Source organism: Myodes glareolus, chromosome 24, assembly GCF_982192425.1.
Source record: "Myodes glareolus chromosome 24, mMyoGla1.1, whole genome shotgun sequence".
Taxonomy (NCBI): domain Eukaryota; kingdom Metazoa; phylum Chordata; class Mammalia; order Rodentia; family Cricetidae; genus Myodes; species Myodes glareolus.
Genome location: NC_142049.1, coordinates 28,561,112 through 28,587,402, shown reverse-complemented (window position 1 = coordinate 28,587,402; position 26,291 = coordinate 28,561,112). Strand labels below are relative to the sequence as shown.

The following is a 26,291-nucleotide window of genomic DNA, read 5'->3' as shown; positions in this document are numbered from 1 at the left end:
CCAAGCTGGGCTTTGTGAGTTCCTATTGGGGGAAATGGTTCAACACACCAGAGAAATGTCAAAAGAAACAGCTAATCTAGAAAATTATTTGGCAGTTTGTTATGTTAAAAAAAACTAACAATTCTGAGTAAAAGTGATAGAAGACTTCTTTTCCATAAAAATCAATGAGACTATTGTAAAAATTTTTCAGAAGCGGCATACATAAGACTGTGGTAACTAGACCAAGGCCTACAGTGACATGGGGGTATCTATGGGAGAAAAATGCTGTGGTGTATCGGACAGTGGCTTGTGAGCTCTGTTTTCACGGGTGCTAGCCCCATACCCCACTGTCTAGGTCTGTAAAACTAAGGAAAACAAAGAGTTCACACCAAACTGAAAAGCGGTAGCCAGGGGGAAACTAGGTAAGCAGGCTTCCCAAGCCATATTTCCAAAGAATTACTATTCACTTGGTCTCATCTCAGAGCTGGCAACTTGACTGGCAAGCTGTTCTTATATATACACTAGTAAGGTAGAGATATAGATATTATTAGCTGTTCATATATATATATATACATACATTAGTAAGGTAGAGATATAGATATCTTATATATACACTAGTAAGGTAGAGATATTATTATCAAGGGTAAGTCCAAAATTTCTAGCACAAAAACAAAACAAAAAGCAAAAACCTATCCCAGTGCTAAACTGAAACAAATTTCAGGCAACTATTTAATTTCACAGCTTCCTGAGGCAAGAGAAAACAGCTGTAACAAATAAGACACAAACCAGAAAACGTGCAGGAAAAGCTGCTAGGGGGTGTCCACGTGGGATTTCAACCCAGCAGATCCCTGGTCCACTTGGGACATCAACCCAGTAGACCCTTGGCCCATGTGGATGACATCATCTTGTATCTAAAAACTTCAACCTTGGTGATAATCAACAAATCTCTAGTTGAACTTAGACCTTCTCAGAAAAGGGAAATTAGGGCTCAGAAGACACACTATGGTTCAGTGAGAGGCCCTATCTCAAGAATAAGGTAAAAATTGGGAGAGGAAGACACCAACAAACTTATTCTAGACTCTGCATGTGCACACACATGCACAAAAAAAAAATTAAAAAGAAGGAACAAAAGTGTAGGTACTGAGATATATCTCAGTGGGGAAGCGCTGCCCTACCATGCACACAGAAAGCCCACCTCAAGAAACAAAACCCAAAAGGTGAATTCTGTACTGTTATGTAGGTAATCTTCAAAAGAACTAGAACTACTGAGACATGAGTGTGTGGGGAGAGATTTTTGTTGTTCCTCCATGCCATCAGAGCGCTTATTTCCAGTTTGACATAACAATAGTAGAGTCGCCCAGCTGTATGGACTTCCCAGAAGGAGCATTTCCATTGCCCGAGCTGAGCTTTCTCAACACATTAAAGGGTTCTAACACACCATGGGGGTTAGTTAGCAAAGCATCTGGTCTACCCATAGCAACAACATGACAACCACATTCAAAAGCAACAAATTTCAAATAGCTTAAAACTCCCATTCTTGTTTTTTTGTTTGTTTGATTGTTTTGTTTGTTTTAAAAATTGAATAAACAGACTCACAGTTCCACAAGGTTTGGAAGCTTCTGAGCAAGGTTTTCTGGCTGAAAATTAAAAACTCAGAATTAAATTTTATCTTTGAAAAAAACGTATTAACATTTTTAATTATCTTAAACACAACAGACTATTTTCTTGGGCTATAAATGTTGAGAATGTGAAAATAATAACTCAACATGTTTAGGACTTATACTTAACACCAATTACAAGACACTTAGTATATTCAAACAGTTAAAATCAGCATCCCTTAGAGCAGTGGTTCTCACCCTAATGCTGTGACCATTTAATACAATTCCTCATGTTGTAGGGATCCCCAGTCATACAATTATTTTTGTTGCTACTTCATAACCATAATTTTGCTACTGTTAATGTAGGACCCAGCCATGACAAGCTAAGTAGAGGCCTGAGTCTCAGTAGTTTACCCTGAAGCAATACCTGCTTTCAATAGATAAAGACCACAAACTGAGACTACCCAGGCACCACCCAGGAACAGGCCATCCAAAGGAAATTCCTAACTGTCCAACTGCTGTAGATAGGATCACCTGGCAGCACACACCCTGCTAATGTAACTTTTCTGTTTTCTGCCTTTAAATAATGCCCTCTAGAAGGGTGGGGTACCTCCTCTTGCCGCTGCTGCACTGATGAGGTCCCTGCCAGCTTATATTGTGCACACACAATAAACCTTGCTTTTTGCATTTCGATGTTTATTATGCATTATTTTACATAATATTAGACTATGTTTAACATTATTTTTATTATTTTATTATTATACTACGTATAACATTATGAATCATAGTGTAAATATCTGTGTTTTCTGATGGTCTTAGGCAACCCCTGTAAAAGTGTTGCTACCCACAGTTTGAGAAACAATACCTTAGAGAAACCAGAGCCCTCTGGCTCCATGGTGGAAAAGAAAGACACCTCTCTGGAGACAGACAAAGGAAGAAGGCCAAGGATGAGAGAATCAGTGGCTAAAGAGGCAGCCGTGGACAAGGAATGCCAAGGACTGCCCACAGCCTGCACAGGGAGAAAGGCATGCAAGACTCTCTATAATCCCCAAAAGGGGACCCCCACCCTGATGACTACACCCTAATTTTGGATGCTTGAGTTCAAAGTGTGAGCAAATGAAGTTCTGTTGAGATTGCATTGTTACAGTGGCCTCACAGAGCCCTCAATTCCACCCCACCCCCACAGTTCTGCTGCTAAAGAATGAATGAGAACCAAGAAGGTTGAGAATGAACAGAGATGAGGACTGTGGTCCAATGTTTCTGGCCCTGAGGGTGACCTCTAGAGGGGGTGGCAGACAGTGAAATGTGCCGTGGAGGAAGAGTGCTTTTCCAAGGGTTCTGGAAAATCTACAGTTGCCCTCACAGGTTGAAAGGAGCAGACAGTGCCATCCCTGGGGTGTTTCTGTAAATACCTGTGTATAAAATGACAAACGTGGTTCATATTTACAAGGAGATGGAGATGCACGTTATGAGAACTGAAGGAATGCACAGAAGATGCCTTTTTTTCATTCTACATCCCCCAAACACCAAAAGGTAAGCTAGGACTCAGTGACAGAACCAGGAATGGTTTTTAGAAAACGAAAATAAAAACACGTCTGACATGAATTCTGAAAGACAAGTATGACAGATTGGCATGAGGTAGACAGGAGGGTAGCTCTGCTTTACCTTCTGGGCACAGGAAATAACATATGCAAAGGAGAAGGGAGCATTCAGAAAGTGACCTATCATAGGTCTGTAAAATCCTGTTATTGTAACAACTGTGCTGGGAGTTGGGGGTGGTCAGCAATTAGGAGTGTGTGATGGTTTGAATGACAAATCCCTCTGTTTGGGTAGGTTTAGGAGGTGTGGCCTTGTTGGAGGAATCACGTCACAGGGAGCAAAGCTCTCAGGTTTCAAAGCCACAGGCCATTCCTGGTTGGCTCTCTAATTCCTTCAGGCACTTCAAGATGTGAGTCCTCGGCTGCTGCCCCAGCTGCCGTGCTTTTGCTCCATCCTTAACAGATGAACTCTCTGGAACAAGACTGCCTCGGCCACAGGGTTTCAGCACAGCCACGGAAAGAAACTAACACAGAACTTATTTTGCCCTTCACTGAAACTGAGCAGCTCACAACAACCCATAACCCATTACTCCAGCTCCAGGGGACCAGATGCCCTCTTCTGGACACCTGTACTCACATGTGCACATACTCCCAAACATATATATATATTTAAAAATCAAACAAAATTAAGCATAAAGATACATAGTGATTTTTCACAAAGTGGCAAGGACTATTAAGGTTTGAATGTAAAACATTCCCACAGATCCGTGTTCAAACATTTGGTCCCCAGGTCGTGGTGCTGTTGAGGGCAGACTGTGGAGCCTTAGGAAGCAAGGCCTGGTGAAGGGGATGGGGAAGACAGGCCACAATGAACAAGGAAGTAACTGATATATGGGCTTTTCTAAGGAATAGCTTTAAAGAAAACCATCTAAACACAATGGAAACTCTCTGGTTTTATTTTAGATAAGAAAATTATTATGGGTGGTAGTGGCATGTTCCTTTTCATCTCAGCACATGGAAGGCAGAGGAAGACAAATTTCTGTGAGTTTGAGGCCAGTCTAGTCTACAAAGTGAGTTCCAGGACAGTCAGGACTGACTGTTATACAGATAAACCTTGTAGTGAAAAACCAAGAAAAGAAGAAGAAGAAGAAGAAGAAGAAGAAGAAGAAGAAGAAGAGGAAGAGGAAGAGGAAGAGGAAGAGGAAGAGGAAGAGGAAGAGGAAGGAGGGGGAGGGGGAGGGGGAACACTGCCATTTCATACATGCATATAGATACATTACAAGTGCTCAGACACATATAGCCAGACCCTTTTCTCACAAACAATAGCACTGAACACAGATATTGCGGGATGACTGAAGTGTCTGGGTACTCACTATTGACAGAATCACTGACGTTTAAGTGGAAAAAGCTTTGAATCCTCATATTTGATACCGGTACACACGATACCAGTATACATTCAAAACTTACTTCCTCAGATGTCACAAGTGGATCTATTAAAATCCCTGGAATAGTCTTTTAGCATTGGTATCTTGCCTCTCGGGCCCCTGATTCTCTTATCCACAGCCTTCTTCCTTCTGTCTGTATCAACACACATTTCCATTTATGGACATATCTAGCAAAACTACAGAACTGTTGGGCAGAAGGGCTTAATCGCCAATGTTCCCATCAAAGCAAAGACTGGGGCAGGAAAGAAATGCCATCAGGCCCTCACCTAGTTTCATCTGCTAGAACATCAATACTGTTTCTGGTTAGTTTGCATGACCTCAATTATTTTTGGATACCTACTTGGCTTTATCAGAGAGCAGAGAGCATTCCATGATAAGACAGTCTGGTGGGTTTTTTTTTTTTTTTTTTTTGCTTTGCTTTTTGAGATAAAGCTATACACAAAGCACTGGAAGCAAACTTCTGCTACTGACAGGAGGTAGTATGAGCTTATTAACAATGTAAGCACACTGTGTTTCTGTTTAAAAACAGGCACACTAACTTTGAGAAGACTTCAGCTCGTGAGAATTCTGCCTTTGGAAACAAAACAAGAGCCTCGGGAAACGCACCTGTCAAACGGGCCAAGAGTGCCCCCTAGTGACGCTCTGCTGTATCACTCCCTTCCAAGCCCATTTTTGTGGAAGCAGAAATCCCTCCCACCAACATTTACGTGCACATATTTTCTGCATGACCAGCGGGAAAGTAAACTTTAACAGTATAGCTGGCATAAAACATGCTTTCAAACTCCCCTGACATGTGAAGGTTTTTGTAACTCTGGACACTGATTTCATGGATTTTATAAACCAGAGCAGATCTGTGATGATCCTGGTCCTCCCCTTCAGAGCCTAGAACAAAAGTGACACTGTCTGGGGTTCTTGGTCAGGTTCCCCTTTTTGTTTAAAGAATTAAAAGGCAGGAAAAATCTTGAGCCAGATAGCGCCAGGGAAATCTCAAACACTGTGAACAGGAGCAGCGGAAATAGCAGTCCGAGAAAGGCATTTACTTGGGATGAGGGGACACAAGGATACAGCAGACACAGAGAAAAAGCCTCCAGAAAGCAGAGGGGACACTCAGAAAACCAAAAGAGCCAGGCTCCATCTGCAGGGGGAAAGCTGGTGGGAAACAAAAGCCTACAAGGCCTTTGTTTGAAGCTGTGAGGCTTTTGTCCTAAGTTAGGAGGGGAAGGAAAAAGCTGGCCACCTTGGAAGTTTGTCACCTTTACCACCTAGCCCTGGTCCCTCTCCCTATCTGTCTGCCTACCAGGAAGTCTGCCTAGTAGTTCTCGTCTCTCAAAAGAACTCACCTGCTCCACAGTGACTTCAAAATGGTGCCAGCTTTATTAGGCTTCACCCTGAGGTTTCCCGCGAGTCAAGAGTACCCACACAACCCGGGACTCTGCAGCCATCAGGACTAGGAAATATCTGTGTGGCCACAGCTACCAGGATTCAAGGCTCAGCACTTGCTGCAACCTAACATCTAATAACACTTCTCACAGCAGTCACACATTGTGGTCATAATGTTTTTAGTTATAAAAACTAAAAGTCAGGCGTCCTGGCACACACCTTTAATCTCACACTTGGGAGGCAGAGCCAGGTGGATTTCTGTGAGTTTGGGGCCAGCACAGTCTACACAGTGAGTTCCAGAACAGGCAAGGCTACACATAATTAAGACCTTTTGTATATCAAAGGACATTATAAACAAAAGACAATGTACAGATTGAGAGAAATACTTACAAAACACACAGCAGATAAGGATCTAGCACCCAGAACACAAAAGAACCATTGTAACTCAGTAACACAAAGGCTAATCAAAGAGGGACTAAGGCTATAAGAAATGGTCAGAGGTGGAGTTCTGTCCACAGGGTGGATGAACGGGGATGTCAACCTGAAGGGAACTGAGTCCCTACCTTCCTTCTTCCTCTCTCCTTCTTTCTGCTCTTGCTTCCCAGTCACAGGGGATCAGATTTACCGCACACACACTCCCCACCATTACTACCCAGCCTCCCACTGAGTTCTCAATGATCTACTCAGTTGTGGACTAGAACGTTTAAAAGCCATAAGCCAAAGTAAACCTTTTCTAAGTTGGTTATCCAGGAATTTGCTAGAGCAATAGAAAGTCAGCTAACACAACATACACATGCTGCCAATGAGTGCAGGAAAAGATGCTTAACACCATCAGCCTCAGGGAAGTACAAATCAAACCCCAAAACACAGTTCCACTTCACAATACTAAGACAGTATACCAACAACAAAATAATGGAAAACAGCCAGGGTTGGTAAGGATGTAGAAAATCCAGAACTCTAGGCTGCTGATCATGGGAGAACCAGCTTCTTACAGAGATGAGTCCCCAGTGGGCTATACAATCCCAAGGGGTCAGTCCTAAACACACGTACACATGAGCAATACTATGTGTTGGGGGGTGGGTGTGTAAAACAATAAATACAGAAGAGAAGGTTGAGAAAATCAGAAGGAACAGAGAGGGGGTGCTGGAAGGGGGAGAGAAAGGGTGGAAATAAATGGTGTAAACATAATGAACTCACGTTTTAATTCTCAAAAAAAATTAAAAATAAACAGGTCAGGCATGGTGACACACACCTTTAATCTCAGCACTTGGGAAGCAGAGAGGCAAGCAGGTCTCTGAGTTCAAGGCCAGCCTAGCCTGGTCTACAGTTCAAGTTCCAGGACAGTCAAGGGTACATAGAGAAACCCTGTCTGAAAAACATTTTTTTTAATTCAAAATAAGCAAACAAATTGGTAATCATGGATGCTGTGACCTGATGTAGCCTATGACCCAGATTTGATTAGGAATGAACTTTGATCAAATAAGACAGCCCTCATCTCCATGGCAGATGTTGTGCAAAATTGTGTTGGGAATTATGTGTCCAATTGCTCGTGCCAATATTCCCAAACCACACACACACACAGAGGCAGGCTGCTCCAGCTTATAGCTTCCTCTGCTCTGAAGCTACCTGCTCTTTATAAGTGATGAGGCGTTCCCCAACCTTCTGGCTACTCTCATTGTCCCTAACAGGTCTCCAGGGTGCTTTGAGCTCCCCCAAATGCCTCTGGCTAATTCTCTATCACCTGAGCGCGAGCTACACAATAGTTTCATATTTACAATAAACCTTCTTCTTATCCATGGGGCTGTACAGTTCATGGTTTCACTGAGCCCTTATTCACATTTCTACAAACTGATTTTCTAGGGCCATGCCACATATGGCTGTGCGTGGAAACCTATGCCGGTAATCCCAGCCCTTGGGAGGCTGGAGCAAGAAGCATGTCCAAGTTCAAAATCAGCCTGGCCTGCATTTTTTAAAATTGTTTTTATTGAGCTATATATATTTTTGTTCACTTCCCTCCCTCTCTCTCCCCTCCCCTTCAACCCTCTCCTATGGTCCCCAATGCTCCCAATTTACTCAGGAGATCTTGTCTTTTTCTACTTCCCATGTACATTAGATCCATGTATGTCTCTCTTAGAGTCCTAATTGTTGTCTAGGTTCTCTGGAATTGTAGGCTGGGTTTTCTTTGCTTTATGTCTAAAATCCACTTTATGAGTGAGTACATATGATATTTGTCTTTCTGGGTCTGCGTTACCTCACTTAATATGATGTTTTCTAGATCCATCCATTTGCCCGTAAATTTCAAGATGTCATTATTTTTTTTCTGCTGTGTAGTACTCCATTATGTAAATGTACCTCATTTTCCTTATCCATTCTTCGGTCATGAGCCAACCATCTTTAATAACTTTTTAAAGTATTTATTTAAAAAGAAAATAATATAATAGCCAGGTATAATAGTGCAATTTTTTTCACTTTGCAACTTAAGAATCTTCTTGGGCTCCCACCCACTCCCTCACATTCTCCACTCATCTCCCACATCATCACAATAGTCCTTCTCAATGCCTTATTCATCTACAAATGTGGGATAATGAAAGTGTTGCATCAAAGCATTGTTCTCAGGATTAAATAACACATGCAAATGGCTTAGAACAATGCCTGGCATTTGTTGTCAAGCAAATGCCTTGGTAAAGATTCACAAGCAGTTAGCTGCTATTAGGTTTTAACCAACACACTAATGTACAATTATGAAAACAACTGTTCATCACGCTAATATGTTAACGCACAATGAATATCCTTGTTCATGCAATTGTTTTGTCCTGTTGGGTATACAATTTTACTAGACAGTATCTAAACCACCAAAAAACTGTCAATTTCCACTCCAATAGTGAGTTGCAATGTCTTCTCAAAGTTTCTAGAAAGATATTAATTTCTGTATGCGGTATATATGTGTATACATGTTCATGTGTGGCACATGTGTATGGAGGTCAGAGGCTAATGTCTTCCTCAGTCACTCAACTTATTTTGGAGACAGACTCTCCCGCTAAGCCCAAAGCTTGCTCATTCAGCTAGAGTGGTTGGCCAGTAAGCTCCTGGAGCTGCCTGTCTACCTTCAGGGTGCTGGGGTTACAGGCACAGGGCACCCACACCTGGCCTTTTACCTCCTGCTTGCCCAACAAGCACTTTCTTGATTGACACATCCCCAATCCCCCGGGCCCCATGTCATAAATACCTCCCAAACAGGGTCACCAACTGAGGACCAAGCATTCAAACATCAGAGACTGGCGTTTACAGAAAAGCTAAAAGTTAAAGCATCTTCTAAAATAAATTGCAGGGCCCCAAATCATGTTTCCTATGTGTGTTTGTTTTTTATGGCTCTGGCTTGGTTTTAGTTTTGTTTGAAACAGGGTCTTGCTATGTAGTCTGGCCCCAAATGAATGAAACTCTTGCCTCAGCCTCCCAAGTACTGATACTACAGGAGTGTACCCCTATGCCCACCCCTAACTATTTGGTATTTACCTCTTAATTACATAATTGGGTTCCTATAGAAATCAGCTCATATTACATTGAAAAAATGTTTGACAATTTCTTAGCTATACAAATAAAGGATAATACTACATAATGAAATACTACTTCAAAGTATTTTAAACCAAAATATATCTCTACCTTTAGACCCAGTATTCATCCCTCTATCCCCAAGAATCTCCTAAACACAAGCGTACATATACACAGACATATTTCTATCTACTAACCTAGAGATAGTATAAAAAGAAAGGAATTTGCAGTGAAACAGGTAGAATATGAATCTATTTTCAATATTAGCAAAGACACATCAAGGAATACAGTAGAGTTATATGAATATAAGCAAGAGAGTGGAAGGTGCTGTGGTCTGAGCGCTGCATCTCACCTAAAAGTCACATTAAAGTCCTCCTCCACAGGACCATGGTGACAGGATGTGGGGCCTTTGGGAAGTAACAGGGTTATGAAAACGACCACCATGAATGGGGTAAGTGCCCTTATAAAAGGAGGCCCAAGAAAGATCCAGCTATGTGAGGACATCATAAGAAGGCACCACCTACACAGAAACAAGCAGGCCCTCACCACAGCAGCTTGACCCTGGACCTCACATTCAGGAGCATGAGCGGTAAATCTCTGCTGCTTGCAAGCTGCCCATTTATGCCTCTATGCTGTTTGACTTCGTGACAGGTATCGGTTTTGATATTAAAAAGTTGATCAAGCTTCTAGGGAGTGGGAGTGAGGAACCAGTGAGCTCAGTTCTCCACCACTGTTACCCTCCTGGCCTCAGGGCACTGGCTTAGGGGTGCCTGCACTGGGGATGTGAACTGCAGGACCACTGGTCCTTCCCACAGGCGGCAGTGCCTAGTGCAGAGGGACATACCATCTGAAGCCCCAAGTCAGACAGGCCACTATCAGGCACGGATCATCAAGAGGGGTGGCCATGGGGTAGCAGGACCAGGCACTGGCAGAAAGGCAGTGTGGTCCATGTCCCTATGAAGGCCTACTCTCAACCCAGAATACACTAAACATCATGCAAGAGGGTCAAAATCCTTTTTAAAACACCCAAATCATCAGGTCATCAAGGTTACGCATATCCAAAGAGCCACCAAGTATCTGAAGGATGTCACTTTAAAAAAGCACTGTGTGCCCTTTTGGACTCCGTGGTGGACTCCGTGGGTGTGTCTAGGTCAAGCACTGGGGCTGAACACACAACTGATGGCCCAAAAGCAGTGCTGAATTTTTGCTGTACAAGCATTAGCAACAAAGGGAGTGATGTGAAGTTCAAGGACTTAGATGTAGACTCTCTACTCGTGTATATCCAGATATACAGCACACCCAAGATACACGGCCAGACTTACAGAGCTCATGGTCAGATTGACACGTGTGATGGCTAGCCTTAGTTGTCAACTTGGCTACATGTGAAAGCAATTAAAACCCAAGCCATTGGGTGCGTTCCTTGTGAGGAATTTTTCTAGGTTGGATTATTTGAGGTGGGAGACCCACCCTAAATCTAGGTATCATTTGAAGACAGAAGATCCTCTCTAAATCCGGGCAACATCTTCTGTGGCAGCCCATACGAAAGGACATAAGGAAGTAGGTGTTTTCTGTCTGCTTGGCCTCCTTCCCACTGACAAGTCCATCTACCCTGATTATATATACGTGTGTGTGTGTGTGTGTATGTATAGTGCACATACATATACATACATGTGTGTGTGTGTGTGTGTGTGTGTGTGTGTGTATGTGTGTGTTCATTCTATTAGTTCCGTTTCTTTGAGAACCTTGACTAATACACATTGTGCAAGCTCCACTGGCAAACTGAGATGGTCCTCACTGAACAGGAAAGTATTGTTCCTAAGCCAAAGCGGGACGCTGTACAGAAAAAAAAAAAAAAAGAGATATCCCAGAAGGAAATGAAGAGACAAAACTTATGACACAGAAATAAATTCAGCATAATTTTTTTTTAATGAAAAGGTCTATTAAGTTCACAGGCTTACAGTGAACATAAGGCTTTTTCTTATGTTTTAGTTCTAAATACTGGCATTCCCCAAATTCTGAAAACATAATATGCCTCCATCCTATAAATAAAGCCACTATGCTACATCAAATAATTTGAGGTGCAAAAGAGAGAAGGGCAGGGCTTGCACATGGTTCACCCCTTCTCGGGAAGTAGCTTCTCACAGTGAGGGGTGAAAAGGAGGAAAATGCAGAAAAGAAAGACATTTAACACAATGAAGAAAAAAAAAAAAGAATTGTACCAGGAGAGAAGCAACAGGAAGACAGAAATGACTGGCAGGTCCCCAAGCTTATTCAAAATAAGCAACAAAAGCCCAATGAATCCACAATGCAACACAGCACAGAGGCATTGCAGTCACCGGTCAAGTTCCACGGAACTAAACTTGGGCAGGAGCTACACTCTAATGCCAGCAAACACTCTAAAAACCTTGTCTTCTGTCTGACACGGCCAGGGAAGATGATGGCTCTGAGATGATTGCTGACTCCCAGCATCCTCTGAGAGCTACACAGCCTTCCAGAGCCAGAGTTCATAAAGTTATTTGATACACACCAATCAAACATAATAACTGCTAAGAGAAAACAAGATTCTTTTATTATAAAAATTTACAAGAATTTCATCTTTGCTCATTAAAAAGGGGGCAGAGCGTGAACTTGGGGTGTATGCGCTGAGGGGGCAGATTAAAGGAGGGGGGAAGGGAAAAGAACTGGGGGAAGGAGAGGGAGAGGAAAGAGAGCAAGACACAGCAATACGCACATGGACATGTGCTAATGGAAGCCATTATTCTGTACGCTAACTAAAAACAATTTTCAACTAGATATGGCAACGAGCCACTTTGTGCGTCCAAACTGTGTGACACTGGCATATTTTCCTAAGATGAAAACTGCCAGAATTTACAAAAGGCCGACTGTTTAACTTTTATAAGCCAAAGGTCAGTTTGTTGGAAACGTCTTTCCATCCATTGAGCTATTGCTAATGGGCAGTAATCTGCACACAGTGGGGAAATTGAAGCTATCATCCTTGATACATTCCTTACTTCACTTCTTCCCAAGGGGGTTGATATCTTCATAAGTATGATCTCGCATCACAGAGTAGCAATATTTTATAAAGGACTAATGAAAGTATAGATAAGACATTTTTAAGTTTAAAAACCTAGCTAGGTATTCAACCTTACATTCGTACCAACATGTCAAGCACTAACAACATGCATAGCCATTCGTTTACTGATAAACTAAAGATACACTTTATAGTGCATTTCATCTACTTCAGGAATTTTCCATAGACTGATTTGTCCAGAAATACACCCACACATATAAAACTAGTACGGCACACTTTCCAGAGAGTTAAGGAAAGTTCAAAACACAGAAAGATTCAATTACAAAGAAACAGCAGGCTAACCTAAGTCATAAATTCAAGCAAAAGATTCAAATCAGGTAAAACGATAACTACAAAAGGCCATATAAAATAAATCCATTTAAAACGGGGACCATATTTTATAATGAGGAGTGGGAATAAAACTGTGGTTAGAACATTCTCTTCCCAAATTGAAATAGTTTCTTTGTCTTACATAGAATAGGCTCTAAGGAAGACTTTGCGCTTTCTCTTGGAACACAAAAAGTGAATTAAATGTTGCTGCAGCAGCAAGGTTTTTCCCACCAAACGTATGCTATCCCAATACAAGATCACTCTGATTTTGACAAGGTTTTGTTTGCTTAACACACAAGGCTCCATTAAACTCCCCAAATATATCTTAAGACTTTAATCTTCAGCTCATTCTCTTTTTAGTTCCTACAAGTCAGAGTCAGGCTTATTGGTCTTCTGTTTCCTTTGACGTATAGCAGAAGCACAGGCCATGAGAGGTGTGCTTATGAAGTAAGTTAGTCTTACTTCAGTCTAACTGTCTCAGGGGGATATGGGAATATTTCACTTGCCTGCACATCCCTTCTGTAGTCTAACTGCAGGGACTTAGGCAACGAGCGCACTGACAGCCCCTGTGCATCTCCGTTGCCTGCATACGAAAGCTTGGGTGAATAAAACACAGGTTGGTCAGGACCACATCTACAAATGGAAGCAATGCAATACAATACTATACCAAGGTTGTGAGCGAGTTCCTTTTCATGTAGAGCCTCTCCAGATGTTGCAGCCCTTCATCTTTCAGTAACTCCAGTGGGAAGTGGTGCAGATTCCTGTAATTTAAGAACAAATTCTTGTGCTTTTCAAGCCTGGCCACAGAGATCGTCTTACAAAGTTCGGATGCCATGACTGAACATCTCTGATCAGGCACGCTGCAGCACTACATCTTGTCAAAATTGGTCCATTTCTATAAAGAGGACAAAAAAATATCATTGTAAGGTTTCTCAGAAGCACTGCATATAAACCTGCTAGCCTACAGAGCCAGAACATGCCAACATTAAAGACAATTACACTTTCTACCTTCTTTTGTGACAACTAAAATTTCTGCTCATATTTAGGATATTAAGATCATAATAGAGTACTCTGATTAAGCAATGTTTAGGTCTTTTACCAGAAAAAGACCTAACTGGCTGGGCAGTAGTGACTCACATCTATAATCCCAGCATACAAGAGGCAGAAGCAGGAGGTCTCTGTGATTTCAAGCCCAGTCTAGTCCACAAGGTGAGTTCCAGGACAGTGAAAACTGCTACATTGAGAAACTCTGTTTCAAAGAAGAAGGAGGGAAGGAGGGAGGGAGGGAGGAAGGAAATTTTCTTTCGGACTTGAGGTAGGAATCTTTATGAGAGCAGAAACCAGTTTCTGGTTTTATTTTTGTAAGACAGGGTCTCATGTATCTTAGGCTGGTCTAGAACTTGGCTATATAGCCAAAGATCTTAAAATTCTGATCTTCCTGTCTCTGCCTTCAGTTGTAATGCACACCTCTTTGTTTCTGTAGTAGTGAGATCAAACCCAGGGCTCTGTGCACACAGGGAAAGCACTCTGTACCAACTGCTTTGCATTCACAGACCCCAGAGGCAAGCTAAACAGCACGTAATCAAAGAAAAGGCTTTAAAAAAAAACCCTCAAATGCAGCATGCCCCATTTTCATTTTGAGCTGCCTCATTTTGTATTTTACTTATCTCAAACATCAAAATAACCATTATTTGTACTTATATCACTAACTGTTTAATTCCTTTACTCTCTACTAGGTAAATATTATCAAATACTTCACATTTCTACTTTTATTATCTTTTTATCCTTCTCTTTAGAGCTTTGAAGATTATCAGAAATAGCAAAGAATGAGATCCAAAGTCACTAGTCAAAACCACTGCACTAGGAACATGAACCCTGTAACATCCAACTATAAATCATTCTGGGCCCCAGGTGATTCATGTAGATGTAGCAGTTGATACGTTGGTTGAAAAATTATTGTAAAGTCTCTTCCAGTCGCAAAACTGAGAAAAAAAAATGAAGTTACATTTGTCACCGCCTCCCTTGTTTTTTTCACGACAAGGTTTCTTTGCGCAGCCCTAGCTGTCTGGAATCGTGTGCTTCACTGTAAAGAACTCACACTTTGAAACCCACTGGACCCGGTGTCAGAGTCTTGCTTTTAATCCCTTATGAGCCCTTCCATCTTTGACAAGTTCGGGAAGCCCTGATTTTCGTTTCCTCCCGTGTTAATAGTGAAGCTTGTTTTCCTTGTTCCTAGTAAGACGGCAAAGTTTTATTCATTTTAAGAAAATAATTCTCACTGAGCATTTGTATGAAGGTTTTCAAGGAGCAGAGTTTTGAAACTTTGGGGTTACTTTCTATCATTTTCAAACTCTTATTTCTTAGCTCAGAAGACAACAGTTGCTACTTTACTTAAAAGAGTCCTTCTATGAAGTGTTCAATAACAGTTCCCCGTCAATCTACAAATTCAATGCTTTCCCATTTTTATTCCATCTACATTCTCACTTTACTGCCAGGCACCTGCTCTTTGGACATCTTACATGTGTTTATACAAAGTGACGGGAACTGCAGGACTGACAGCATCGATGCTTCTGTGTAGAAAACAAAGCTTCCAGGGTAATTACCCACTGAGTAAGCTGGGAGTGGTTTAGCTGTCTTACGGCATCTCCAGTGTCACACCTTCCCCAGTCACCTCTCCAGGAAAACACACTTCTCTGCACACAGCAGCTCAGGCGGAAGGCACGAAGGGTCCTGTCCTCTCCATCACAGCCCCTTCAATCGATCACAAAGCTAGTGTTTCTCTTTCCAAAATACAGCTCAATTCCAGCCACATCGCTCCATCTGCCAACGCCATGAGCCACTGCCATCTCCTGCCCTGGCCAGCTGGATTCCTGGTCTCCATGTATCCACTTTCATTGCTTCCAACCTACCAACTACAGCAATGAGTCTCAGAAAATGTACACATAATTGCATCTCTCCCTCTTGGGCATGCCTTACTAAATAAATACTTTATCAATTCCCGACTGAGAAAAGCAAAGTCTTATGGAGCTTTCAGAGTGCTTGACCATCGATCAGGCCCAACCTGCCTGTCCAGCCTCCTCTGACACATTCACCGATTTCCTGGGCTTTCTTAATCCTGGGAGCTGTCAAACTTCTCCAAGCACTTGATGTTCCCCTCTTAGTCAGGAAACTTCCCCTTTCGCTTTGCAGATTTCAACAAAAACTCACTTCCTTGTCCCAACTAATTATTTCCTTGGCTTTCTTCCAGAGCAAGCTAGTTATTAAGTTTTTACAATTTGTAATATAAATTACACACAAACACACACATACATACACACACCAGTTTACTGACACTTTAGACAAGTCTGTAAAATCCTGAGGGCAGAGAGATATTGCGGTTTTCTTCATATTTGCATATCTGAATAATATTACAATAACTAAATACTTTCAGCTTTCAAACAGCTAATAACTAGAAAAAATCAGAATAGCTGTTCCAAGGTTGACTTTCATCTACCCACTGAGCTCACTCATAGACTCTCTAAACTTGCTAGCTGCCATAGGGATCTTTATCCTCACAGCCAAGCAGTCCAGCAGACATGAACTAATCCATTTTACAGATGAGGTACCATGTCACAAACACAACAGAGGTGGTCCTAACACCAAAGTCTGGGTCCCACCTTACCTATCAACACAGCCTTTTACAAATGTAGAATGTAGGCAATGTGCCATCATTATGAGATACACACAAAGATTACACAAATGGAAGACTTTCCTTTTGCAAAGTATAACTACTTCCAAAATCTCCATTCACTATAACCAAACGGGCTCTGATGTTCCAGCTGCAACTGGCTGCCTGAAAAGCGCCATTAGGCTCAGCTGAATGCATCTTGCTACAGAGGCAGATTGGGGAAAAGTGCATACAAATAACATCAAAAAGCTTCCAACAACAATGCTCTTGTTTTTCCCAATATGCACTCAATGGCAATACTGCCTTTCAAAGCCTCTTGTTTTCTTGTCCCCTTCAACTTCATCTCTTGTCCACAATTAACATAAATACTGTAGTTAGTGTTAACTCTATACAGCGGCTTCTTCAGTTTTCTGAAAGTCCAACATCAATATCCTCTCAGCAGGAACAAATAGAACAATTTTCCAACTTAAGAAAGCCCCCATTTTAAGCACAAGTATTTTAAAGAATACTCCCTAACTGACTTTGCCGTACTTGAGTTGACAGAATACACACGATCTGATTTTTTAACGCTGGAGATTAGGGTCTTACAAACAGTATATTATAAGCATTTGTAAAAGGCTATTTTCTCCCTGAGAAAAGGTACCAGACGTCTTGGTTTTGCCTCAGTTAGTTCAATCAGAATTAGTCATAACAATCCAGCAGCAGGGAGCTCAGGGGTAGGGATTCAGGGTACCCGGGTACCAGGGGCTGTGGACACAACAGCCGTGGAGACCCAAGGCCGGACAGCTCGTGGTCCTTCTCGCAGAGGCCCGGGCGTTTCTGTGGCGACGGAAATGGAGCGTCCCCGCCAGGAGCCGGGCCAGTGCCCTCGACCTGTGAGCCTGGAGACAGGACACTCACCTTGGCGCCCGCTGACCAGCGTTTGGTGCCCAGGCTGAACTGGAAGGCACTCCAGGGATAGAAGGAGGGCGGGGCTACGAGGGCGGGGCCTGGGGAGGGGCGTGTCTAACGGAGTAGGGGTCGGGGAAAGAAGTGCCCGGGAGATCAAAACATCGCGAGAGTTCGCCTCCACTCTCGCTGTCTCACGATAGGTGGAATGAGTCGCTCATTTTCAGAGCCACGCGTCTATTGGCCGAGAGCGCGACTTCCTGCAGAGTCCCGGGCTATGGCTCCGCTCTGACTTCCGGCCCCAGCTTGGAAGGCAGGAAAGCGGCATTTCAGTTTAGCATTTTGACGGGTCGTCTGTCCTGCGCCAGCCTCAGGAGCCGCCTGTAACTGACCTGTCTTTTCGTTCACACATTCATTCCGCTCCCAGTCTGTCACTGACAGATGCCAACAATAAAACTCGGAGCGATTCTGTACCAGGCATCGTCCTAAGTGCTGTGCTTTGACAGCAATCCCGGCTACTGTTACTCTACCATTCTGACATTTAAACAGAAGCCGTCGGGCTTACATAAGGCAAGTAAATCCAGTCAACAAGAAGAACTTGAGCACTGGATTTAAGCTCTCGAAACTCTCATTGAGAGGTGCCAACTACAGTCTCTAACTTCAGACACGCGGTCCTAGGCGTTGTGTTCTATGCTTGAGTTCCAATGCTCTGGAGGTGGAGGTCAGGATTTAGAGCCAATCTCAGCTTCGTGAGATACTGTCTCGTTGATGAAAATAAAACAAAACACACACAGGCTACAGTGTGAGAAATAACTAAGGACAATCAAAACTTAGTGAACTAATATGGCAGTTCCTAACATGGCTAAAGTAGGCAGTCCATAAAAAGCTCTTCAAGACGAAAAACCTGCTTGTTCTGGTGGAGCACCAGTGCAGTCCGTTACTTCGAGGTTGAGGCAGGAGGATCACAACTTGAAGGTCAACTTAGTGAGTAATGGGAACCTACCTCAAGTATTTTAAAAAGAAGGAAGCAAGTATGTAGTTTAATAGAGGCACTAAATTCAATTCCTAGTACCAGGGAAGAAAAGTTTAAAAAAACAAAACAAAAAGGTTGTTTTGTCTGTTTTTCTTTTAAGACAGGATTTCTCTATGTAACTGCCCTGACTGTCCTGAAGCTCACTTTGCAGACCAGGCTGACCTCAAACTTGCAGCGATCTATTTGCCCCTGCCTCACAAGTGCTTGGACTAAAGGCGTGTGTGCACCACTGCCCAACATGTAAAACTTTTTTAAAAATGTGCACATTGATGCAACAACTTTCTTTGGCTTGATTTGGTTTGGTTTGGTATTTCGAGACAGGGTCTTTTTTGTTTTGGGGGACAGAGTTTCATTGTGTAGTCTTGGCTGTCCTTCAATTCGCTCTGTAGACCAGGCTGACCTCATACTCACAGAGATCAGCCTGCCTTTGCCTCCCAAGTGCTAGGATTAAAGGCCTGAGCTAGGACCAACCAAATCATCCTCAACTTTTTACTTTCATGATAACTTAATTCTCTTAGAAATGAATAACTTAGAAAACAGTTAAATTAAAAATAATAATTTTAAATTAGTTCCAAAGTAAGATATGAGTTCAAATAAAATATAAATTATCTATTATTTAATTTAATCTTAAGGAGTTATTGAAGTATGTGGCATAATATATATCCTATGTTTATTAAAACGTTTGAGGGGGGTTTAATACTTTAAGATTTCCCCCAAACACACAGATTTAAAATCAGGAAAACTATAGTTAGTGTAAAATTAAAAATCATTGGTGCATTAAGGATCGACTCCACTAATAAGACTTGCTGTTCTCTCTGACCTCATCAGAGAAGTTTCTTTTTGCAGTGGATAGTAGTTAACATAACTCACAACTGATCAAATAAGTATCTATGGAATGCTAGCCACAAATAGAACACCCTACCCCCAAGTCTCTCTAACTCCCAGACTGGGGGACCATTGCAAAAGAGGGAGCCGAAAGATACGAGGCAAAGGTCAGGGAGCAGCACAACAGGCCCTCTACATTCAAGTAGATGGTAACTGTGGTTGTCTGCGCCCCAGCTGAGGAGCTATGGACAGTTGGTGGCTTCTGGGGGAGGGAGAGTTGGTTTTCTTTTAAGATATGACCCTTGGTAGGTAGACCTTGCCCCAGTAACTGCCCCCCCCATCCAGGGTGTAAGGGCAGGGCATATTGGACTCTATTCATGATTAAAAAGATGAAGAGGGGGAGAAAATATGAGGAAGTAGATCTGGGACAATGAGAGGAGTGGAGAGTGAATTTGATCAAAATGCATTGTATGAAGTTCTCAAAGAATAAAGATATTCTAGTTGTCTTTCTCTATGGTCCAGCCTAGTAAGTGTAGTCCTTAACCCTCATTAAGGAAACTGCTCCTTGCGTCTTATGGAGTCCATTATAGAAAACCACAAGCAATCCCAATGTAGAGTGGAGACACAATGGATCCTTCTATTACACAACTCCTAAGGCTTAGGGATCACTGTGGAAGAAGGCAGGAAGATTGTAATAGCCGGAGGAACAGAGTTTGCGGAGACTGTGTCTCCTAGAAATGTTAGAAGTTACATCTATACATAAAGTCTCACTGACATGTCTGCCTAAACATGACCCGAATGAGGACTGCACCAATAGCCGTGCTAACATTAACTACCAAAAGCTCAGGAGACCTCAACGCTATACAAAGAACTACAGGCCACTAAAGAAAGCTGAGATTGGGAGAAAGTATTCCCCAGGAGAGCACACCAATTTGCCCAATTTGCCTATCTAATACCAAATGGTCAGCCCTGAAACAAACACACAAATACACACACACACACACACACACACACACACACACACACACACGCTATGTGTTCATGTAAAAATAAAATAACAAAAGGCTATTAATCTTAAAGAGAGAGAGAGGGATACCTAGGAGGTTTGGTCAGGAGGAAAGAGGGGAAATGATTTAATTATAATCTCTCTCTCTCTTTCTCTTGTGTATGTGTGTGTGTGTGTGTGTGTGTGTGTAATATATTGTCACAAAAAGATTAATAGTAGAAAAACATTTTGAAGTAATGTAAGCATCTCAATTTTGGTTTTTTAAGAGAAATATTTTTAGCATATTAACGTTCGAAAATTGCTCGTGACGAATGAATCATGTTAAAATTGTTTCTACCTTTTCCCCAAATTGACGTGAAAATTCCTGTATTGATAGTATTATCGCTGTTAGAAGTCACTTAGTTTGTGGAGTATCCATTTTCGTATTTTTATTAGACTTAAAACAGGAGAAACTAATTGGATGTTTTAACAACCTGTGGCAACTTTTAACTTCAACAAGTCAGTGATACCACTTTAAGAAAATTCCAAGGAAAAGACTGCCCCCATCTAAAATTCCCACCTCTGGCTCCCAAGGATTGGGTTACAAAGTTTGACAAAATTCTTTTCTCCACTCCCTATTGGCGGAGGCTCTATCATTCATTCTTTGGCCTGGAATTTTGTAAAATCCTGGGTTTTTTTTATGGATAAAGGCTGTTCTCAGTTTGGATGAGTCCACTCTGTTCAGACTTGTTGATGCTTATCGGGCTGGAAAATCGTCAAAACGATACGGAGGGGGCCAGACAGGCAAAGCAGACGGTCAAGAGAACTGTGAAAAGGAAACGGAGTTTCACCCCCTCCGACTGAGTAATCTGACGAAGGATTTTACGACAAAGCTGGAGGCACTGAGAGTTAAGAAACTTTCCAGGTTGTTCTTAATTTGTTGTTTTGCTAGTTTTAAGGGCACGTCGAGAGAAGACACGGACGCCATCTGAGGGCGGGAAGGGGGCGTTTTTGGGGTTCTTTTCTCTTTTGAAAGAAGTTAGAAACGCGATCCCCAGTGGAGTTTTGCAAGGTAAGCAAGATTAATTGTAGATTATTTTTGCTTCAAGAAAATGTGCTTTGCTGCTATTGCTGCTTTAATGTGGATTTAGACATTTTATATTACAATTTTTAATCAAATGGATATTGTATCTGTGCATTATGATAACAGACAATACACAAGCCATCTATTTAGAGAAGAAAAATCACTGTTGACTTTGAACTCAAATTGAACAAATATTTGTAAAGTGGGAAATTGAAGGATGGATTTGCCTGTGACCAAGCCAAACATAATTTTGGCATATGCAACATCAGCATCTGCAAGCAGATGAATTTTCCCAAGAAAAGATATTTAATTAATATTAGGATATAAGGTTTGGGAACATATTAAAATAACTGCTTCTTACATTGTTGCTCTTAGTTTGCCTAGAGGGACATAAAACCGTAAAACTCCAGAAGATCATACCAAGGTCTGGGCAAATGGGGCTCAGAGATTTTCAATGAAAGCATCTCCATGTTTTCAATGTGCAGGTAACCATGGCAGATGCTGGAAGCATCAGGAGCTTCAGGAAGAACTTAGCGCTGGTAACTGTTTGCAAATTTTCAACAGGGACGGAAGAAGGGAGGTAGCATCCCACAGTGCTGTAGCCTGAGCAGAGCTGGCTCTCACTGCAGCAAGAGGTTCATTAAGAACCTCGGTTAAAATGGTAATAATGCTTTATTTTGAAAAAGAACAGGAAGTTACATGAAGAGCCAGTCAGTAGAATTAAGGAGTTCGATTGTGGATTTTCAGTATGAAAACTGGCATCGCAGTTTAAGATTGCACCAGGGCAAAGGCCAGAGCTTTGTAATAAACTGACATACAAATTTGCTGCCACATCTCTTAAGACATTGTGCTTACGTATCTTTATTTACCCTTACTGGTTTACCTAAACCCTGATACATTTCCTTGTGGCTGTTGAAAAGTGCTGAGCGTTTTAATTTGGCACGCTGAACGTGTGTTGCCAGGTGTGGTGGTTGTGATATAATGAGAACACTAAGGGTGATTTCTGGTCCCCCTGGATTCCTTCTTCCTTTGAACGTGTTTTTCATGGTTACACTGAACTGCTCTAAAGGAATTTCTACCCCTAACCAAACGCCTGGAAAAGCCACGACAGGAACTGTCACTTGATCTATGTCTGGGACAAAACTCAGTTCTCCACATGCTCAGGTGGCTGCTGTGATACCCTAGAACCTCTGCTCAGCTTTGCGAAAGCAGAGAGAACGAAGGACATCTGCAAAGAGCAAAGTGCTTCGGGGACATATCTACACCCTTGCACCAAAACTGACTCAAAGAATCTGAAGCTCACATATCCCAAGATGCCCATCGGTAGTTCCTTTTTTTTTTTAATTAGAAAAAAAAATGTTTAAAACTAGGGGTTCCCTTACATCTCCATAGATGCAAATAATCTGCTTTGATCATTTTTGACGTTTTTCATTTTATTTCCTCCTCCATCCCCTTTCCTCCTTCCATGTATCTAAGTTTCCTGTTTCTTTCCGTGCCCCTTTCCCTCCTGGGTCTACCAGGAGAGAAAACTTGTCAGGTTTGACTTTGCGAGATTAGCTTGTTTCTCTTAATATGCTCGTTGGTTCCATCTATTTTCCTACAGATAACATAATTTCATTCTTTATAACCGAAAGAAGCTGTTGTATACCTTTTCTTCATTGGGTGGTTCTTCAATGGGCACCTATGCTGCTTCCATGACTTAACCCTAGTGTAGGTGTCTCTATAGCAAGCTGACCTATCAGTGATTCCAAACTACAAAGGGGAGAGAAGGAATCTCTAACTTTCAAAATAGGCTCTGAGCTGGGTGGTGGTGGCACATGCCTTTAATCTCAACACTCCGGAGGTAGAAGCAGGCCGACCTCTGTGAGTTCGAGGCCAGTCTGGTCTACAAGAGCAAGTCCCAATAGACTCTGAGACAATGTCCCCGTATCATGTGGCCATCTCCAATACTTACCAAACGTTATCCACGTAAATCCTTTAAATAGTCTCGCCCTCAGGATGTTAGAGAAACAAAGAAATGTGGCAAAATAAAAGTACCACTTGCGACCCGAGAGCCAGTGTCACAATCCACGCATACATACGCTCACTCATACATCCGGTCTTTCTCGAGTCTCCATGACTCCTTGATGTCTGAAGCCTTTACTGCCGTGTGATGGGCATTCCCAACCACCTACTCCATCCTTTAAACCAAGTCAGTGTGCATTGAAGGAGTTCACTTGTTACTGTATTCATAGCCACCTCCATCCCTCGCTTCCTCCAGCTTTTATCAGCTTTCCCCCCTGAGGATTTTGGCATTCCTTACATACAGAGTCAAGAAGAACAATGGAAGGATACTTATGCAATGAATTTGACTTGTAAACTAAATACAATTTTAAGGGCTAGAAACGTTTTTCAGTGGTAGAATGCTTGCCTAGTATGCGTGAGGCCCTAGGTTCAGTTCCCTTCTAGGGGCTTAATTAATATGACAGTGTTTCTACTATTTGGATCTTGCATTAAGATTTATAGATAATATTTTTAGTGAGTGCACATTTATGGTCCTAAGAACAAAGAAACTTCAGTTCCACAAGGAATGTGATGATGGCTCTATCCCAGAGAAGGGGGTTGATGTAAAAGGCATGAATTTCATCTCCAATGTGATCCATGAACTTTAAGGCCCAATGGATCACATATATATGTATATATAATGTATATACACAAATATGAAATATACATATATCCATTCCAAGATCTGTGCTAATCAAGATTCTCCATGATATGGTGATGCCACATTCTGATTATCCATTGGGAGTTCACAGAGATTTGGAATACTTTCAGTTTTTAGCTATTACGACTACCACTTCTAGGAAGATGTGTATAAGTTTTTGTATGGATATGTTCTTCAACTGAACCATATTAGTCTACAAGTAGACGCATGAGTCACATAGGAACTCTGTGTGTAACCTTCGAAGGAGGTAACCACACCCCTTCACCTTCTCACCAGGTGCATGTAAGAGTACCTACTTCTCAATATCCTTGCCACTGCGCCTTATGTTCAGGTTTATTGTTGTTGTTGGCAAAATTTGGTGAATATGAATCGGTAGCTTCTTGTGCTTTTGATAATGACTAATGATGTTAGTCATATGTGCTTCTTAGCTATTCTTATATTTTCCTTGTTAGAAAAAGTGCTTATTCAAATATTTGGCCTAATTTTCAATTGTGTTGTCATATTGTGGTCGAATTACAAATATTTTTTACTTCTTCTCTCATCCTTTAGGTTGTCTTTAGCATTTACCTTTAAAGCAATAAGACTTTACTGTTGATAAAGTTCAATTAAGGGCTGGAGAGATGGCTCAGCGATTAAGAGCACTGCCTGTTCTTCCAAAGGTCCTGAGTTCAATTCCCAGCAACCACATGGTGGCTCACAACCATCTGTAATGAGATCTGGTGCCCTCTTCTGGCCTGCAGACATACATGCGGACAGAATACTGCACACATAATAAATAAATAAATTTTTTAAAAAAAGTTCAATTAACCCCTCTCCCCTTCTCTCATTTGTACTTTGGCTTGTTTTCAGGGGATCCAAGCTCATGACGATTTACTCCAGCGTTTGGTCAGAGTTTTGTATTTCAGCTCCCAGATTTAGGTCTCTGCTGTGCTTGGAGTTAATTTTTCTGTATGATGTGAAATCCACCTTCCTTCTCTGCATGTGCCTCTCCAGTTCTAACATCGTTTACTGAGAAGTCTGTTCTTTCTGACTTTGCAGTATCTTGGCACCTTTAGGGGGTGGCGGAACGCACAAGTCCCTGGGCTTGACGGCTGACACTGGAGAAAATAAGAGAAAAGAAGTGACTGTGTTTGCCAGGGTTAGTTTTGAACTTCTGTCCTTGTCCTGTTTGTCAGCCCTTACGCCAGTGCTGTGCCATTTTGCGGTTTTGGCTCCGCTTCTACTGAGCTGCGTTTGACAAACTAAAATCTCACAAGTTGTACACGGTGGTTTTTTGTTTTTAGAACTTTTTGTTCTTTATTTTCGAGATTGTATTTTAATTACAAGATTTCTCCCTTGCTTTTCCTCCCTCAAAAGCCTCCTGTATATCCTTTACTGTTCTTCTTCATATGCGTGATCTTTTTGCATCATTGTTTTTGCATGTGTATATGTTAATGTTGTATATGTATGTATACAGGTAGATATTCCTAAATATAACCTGTTGAGTCCATATACTGTCTGTTTATGTGTATTTTCAGGGTTGACTGTTTGGCCCTGGACCACCGATTGGTATGCTCTTCCTCTCCTGCTCCTGGCTTTTCTCAGTTGCCTATAGCTCTCTGTGTGGGATTGAGGCCTCGTGGGCTCGTCACCATCCAGTTTGGCATGTTTGTTAGTGTCTTCCTCAAAAGCTGTTTTCATATACCTGCAGCCTATATAGTGAGCACCACAATCAAGATGACTCACATGATCCTCTGACATAATTACCATTGTTTACCTGATGGGGACATAATATCTACTCCCCCAGCAAATGTCGAGAATCTAGGACATTTTTTCCTGCAGTCACCATTCTGGGCACGACAGCTTGAAAATGCAGCACTGGTATTTTGCCTCTACAGCAGTTTTTGATTACTGTGGGTTTGTTAGGGCCTCCTGTTTTGTTTTGTGTTTTGGTTGACTCACTTGCCTGTTTGGGACAGGGTGTTTTACTGTGTGGTCCAGGCTGAATGTAAGCTCGTGATCCTCCTGGCTCAGCTTCCCAAGTTTTGCTATTCCAGATGTGTACTACCATACCTGGCTGACTTTTGTTTTGTTTTTGAGATAAACTTTCTCTGTGCAGCCCTGGCTATCCCGCAGAACCCACTCTGTAGACCAGGCTGACCTCGAACTCACAGAGATCCGCCTGCCACTGCTTCTCAAGTGCTGGGATTAAAGGTGTGCGCCAACACCGCCCAGCT

The 26,291-nt window shown here is 42.0% G+C and overlaps 2 protein-coding genes across 4 annotated transcripts in view; one reads left to right on the top strand and one right to left on the bottom strand.

Annotated features, from left to right (window-relative positions):
- Lrrc28 (leucine rich repeat containing 28) overlaps positions 1-17,578 on the bottom strand; it is a 121,154-nt gene extending 103,576 nt beyond the window's left edge. For both annotated transcript variants that reach the window (XM_048434807.3, XM_048434808.3), the window contains exons 1-3: positions 17,457-17,578; positions 13,557-13,784; positions 1,576-1,616 (exon numbers count right to left, since the gene is read on the bottom strand). In XM_048434807.3, the coding sequence (XP_048290764.3) occupies positions 1,576-1,616; positions 13,557-13,724 (209 nt within the window). In that variant the 5' untranslated portion in view covers positions 13,725-13,784; positions 17,457-17,578. The remainder of the gene's footprint in view (positions 1-1,575; positions 1,617-13,556; positions 13,785-17,456) is intronic.
- Positions 17,579-20,942: 3,364 nt separating this feature from the next.
- Ttc23 (tetratricopeptide repeat domain 23) overlaps positions 20,943-26,291 on the top strand; it is a 90,262-nt gene continuing 84,913 nt past the window's right edge. Inside the window, exon 1 of one of the 2 annotated variants that reach the window (XM_048434812.3) lies at positions 20,943-21,212. The gene's annotated coding sequence lies outside the window, so the exon portion shown is untranslated. Of the gene's footprint in view, positions 21,360-26,291 lie in introns of both variants that reach the window. The other variant, XM_048434811.3, reaches the window with a different exon arrangement.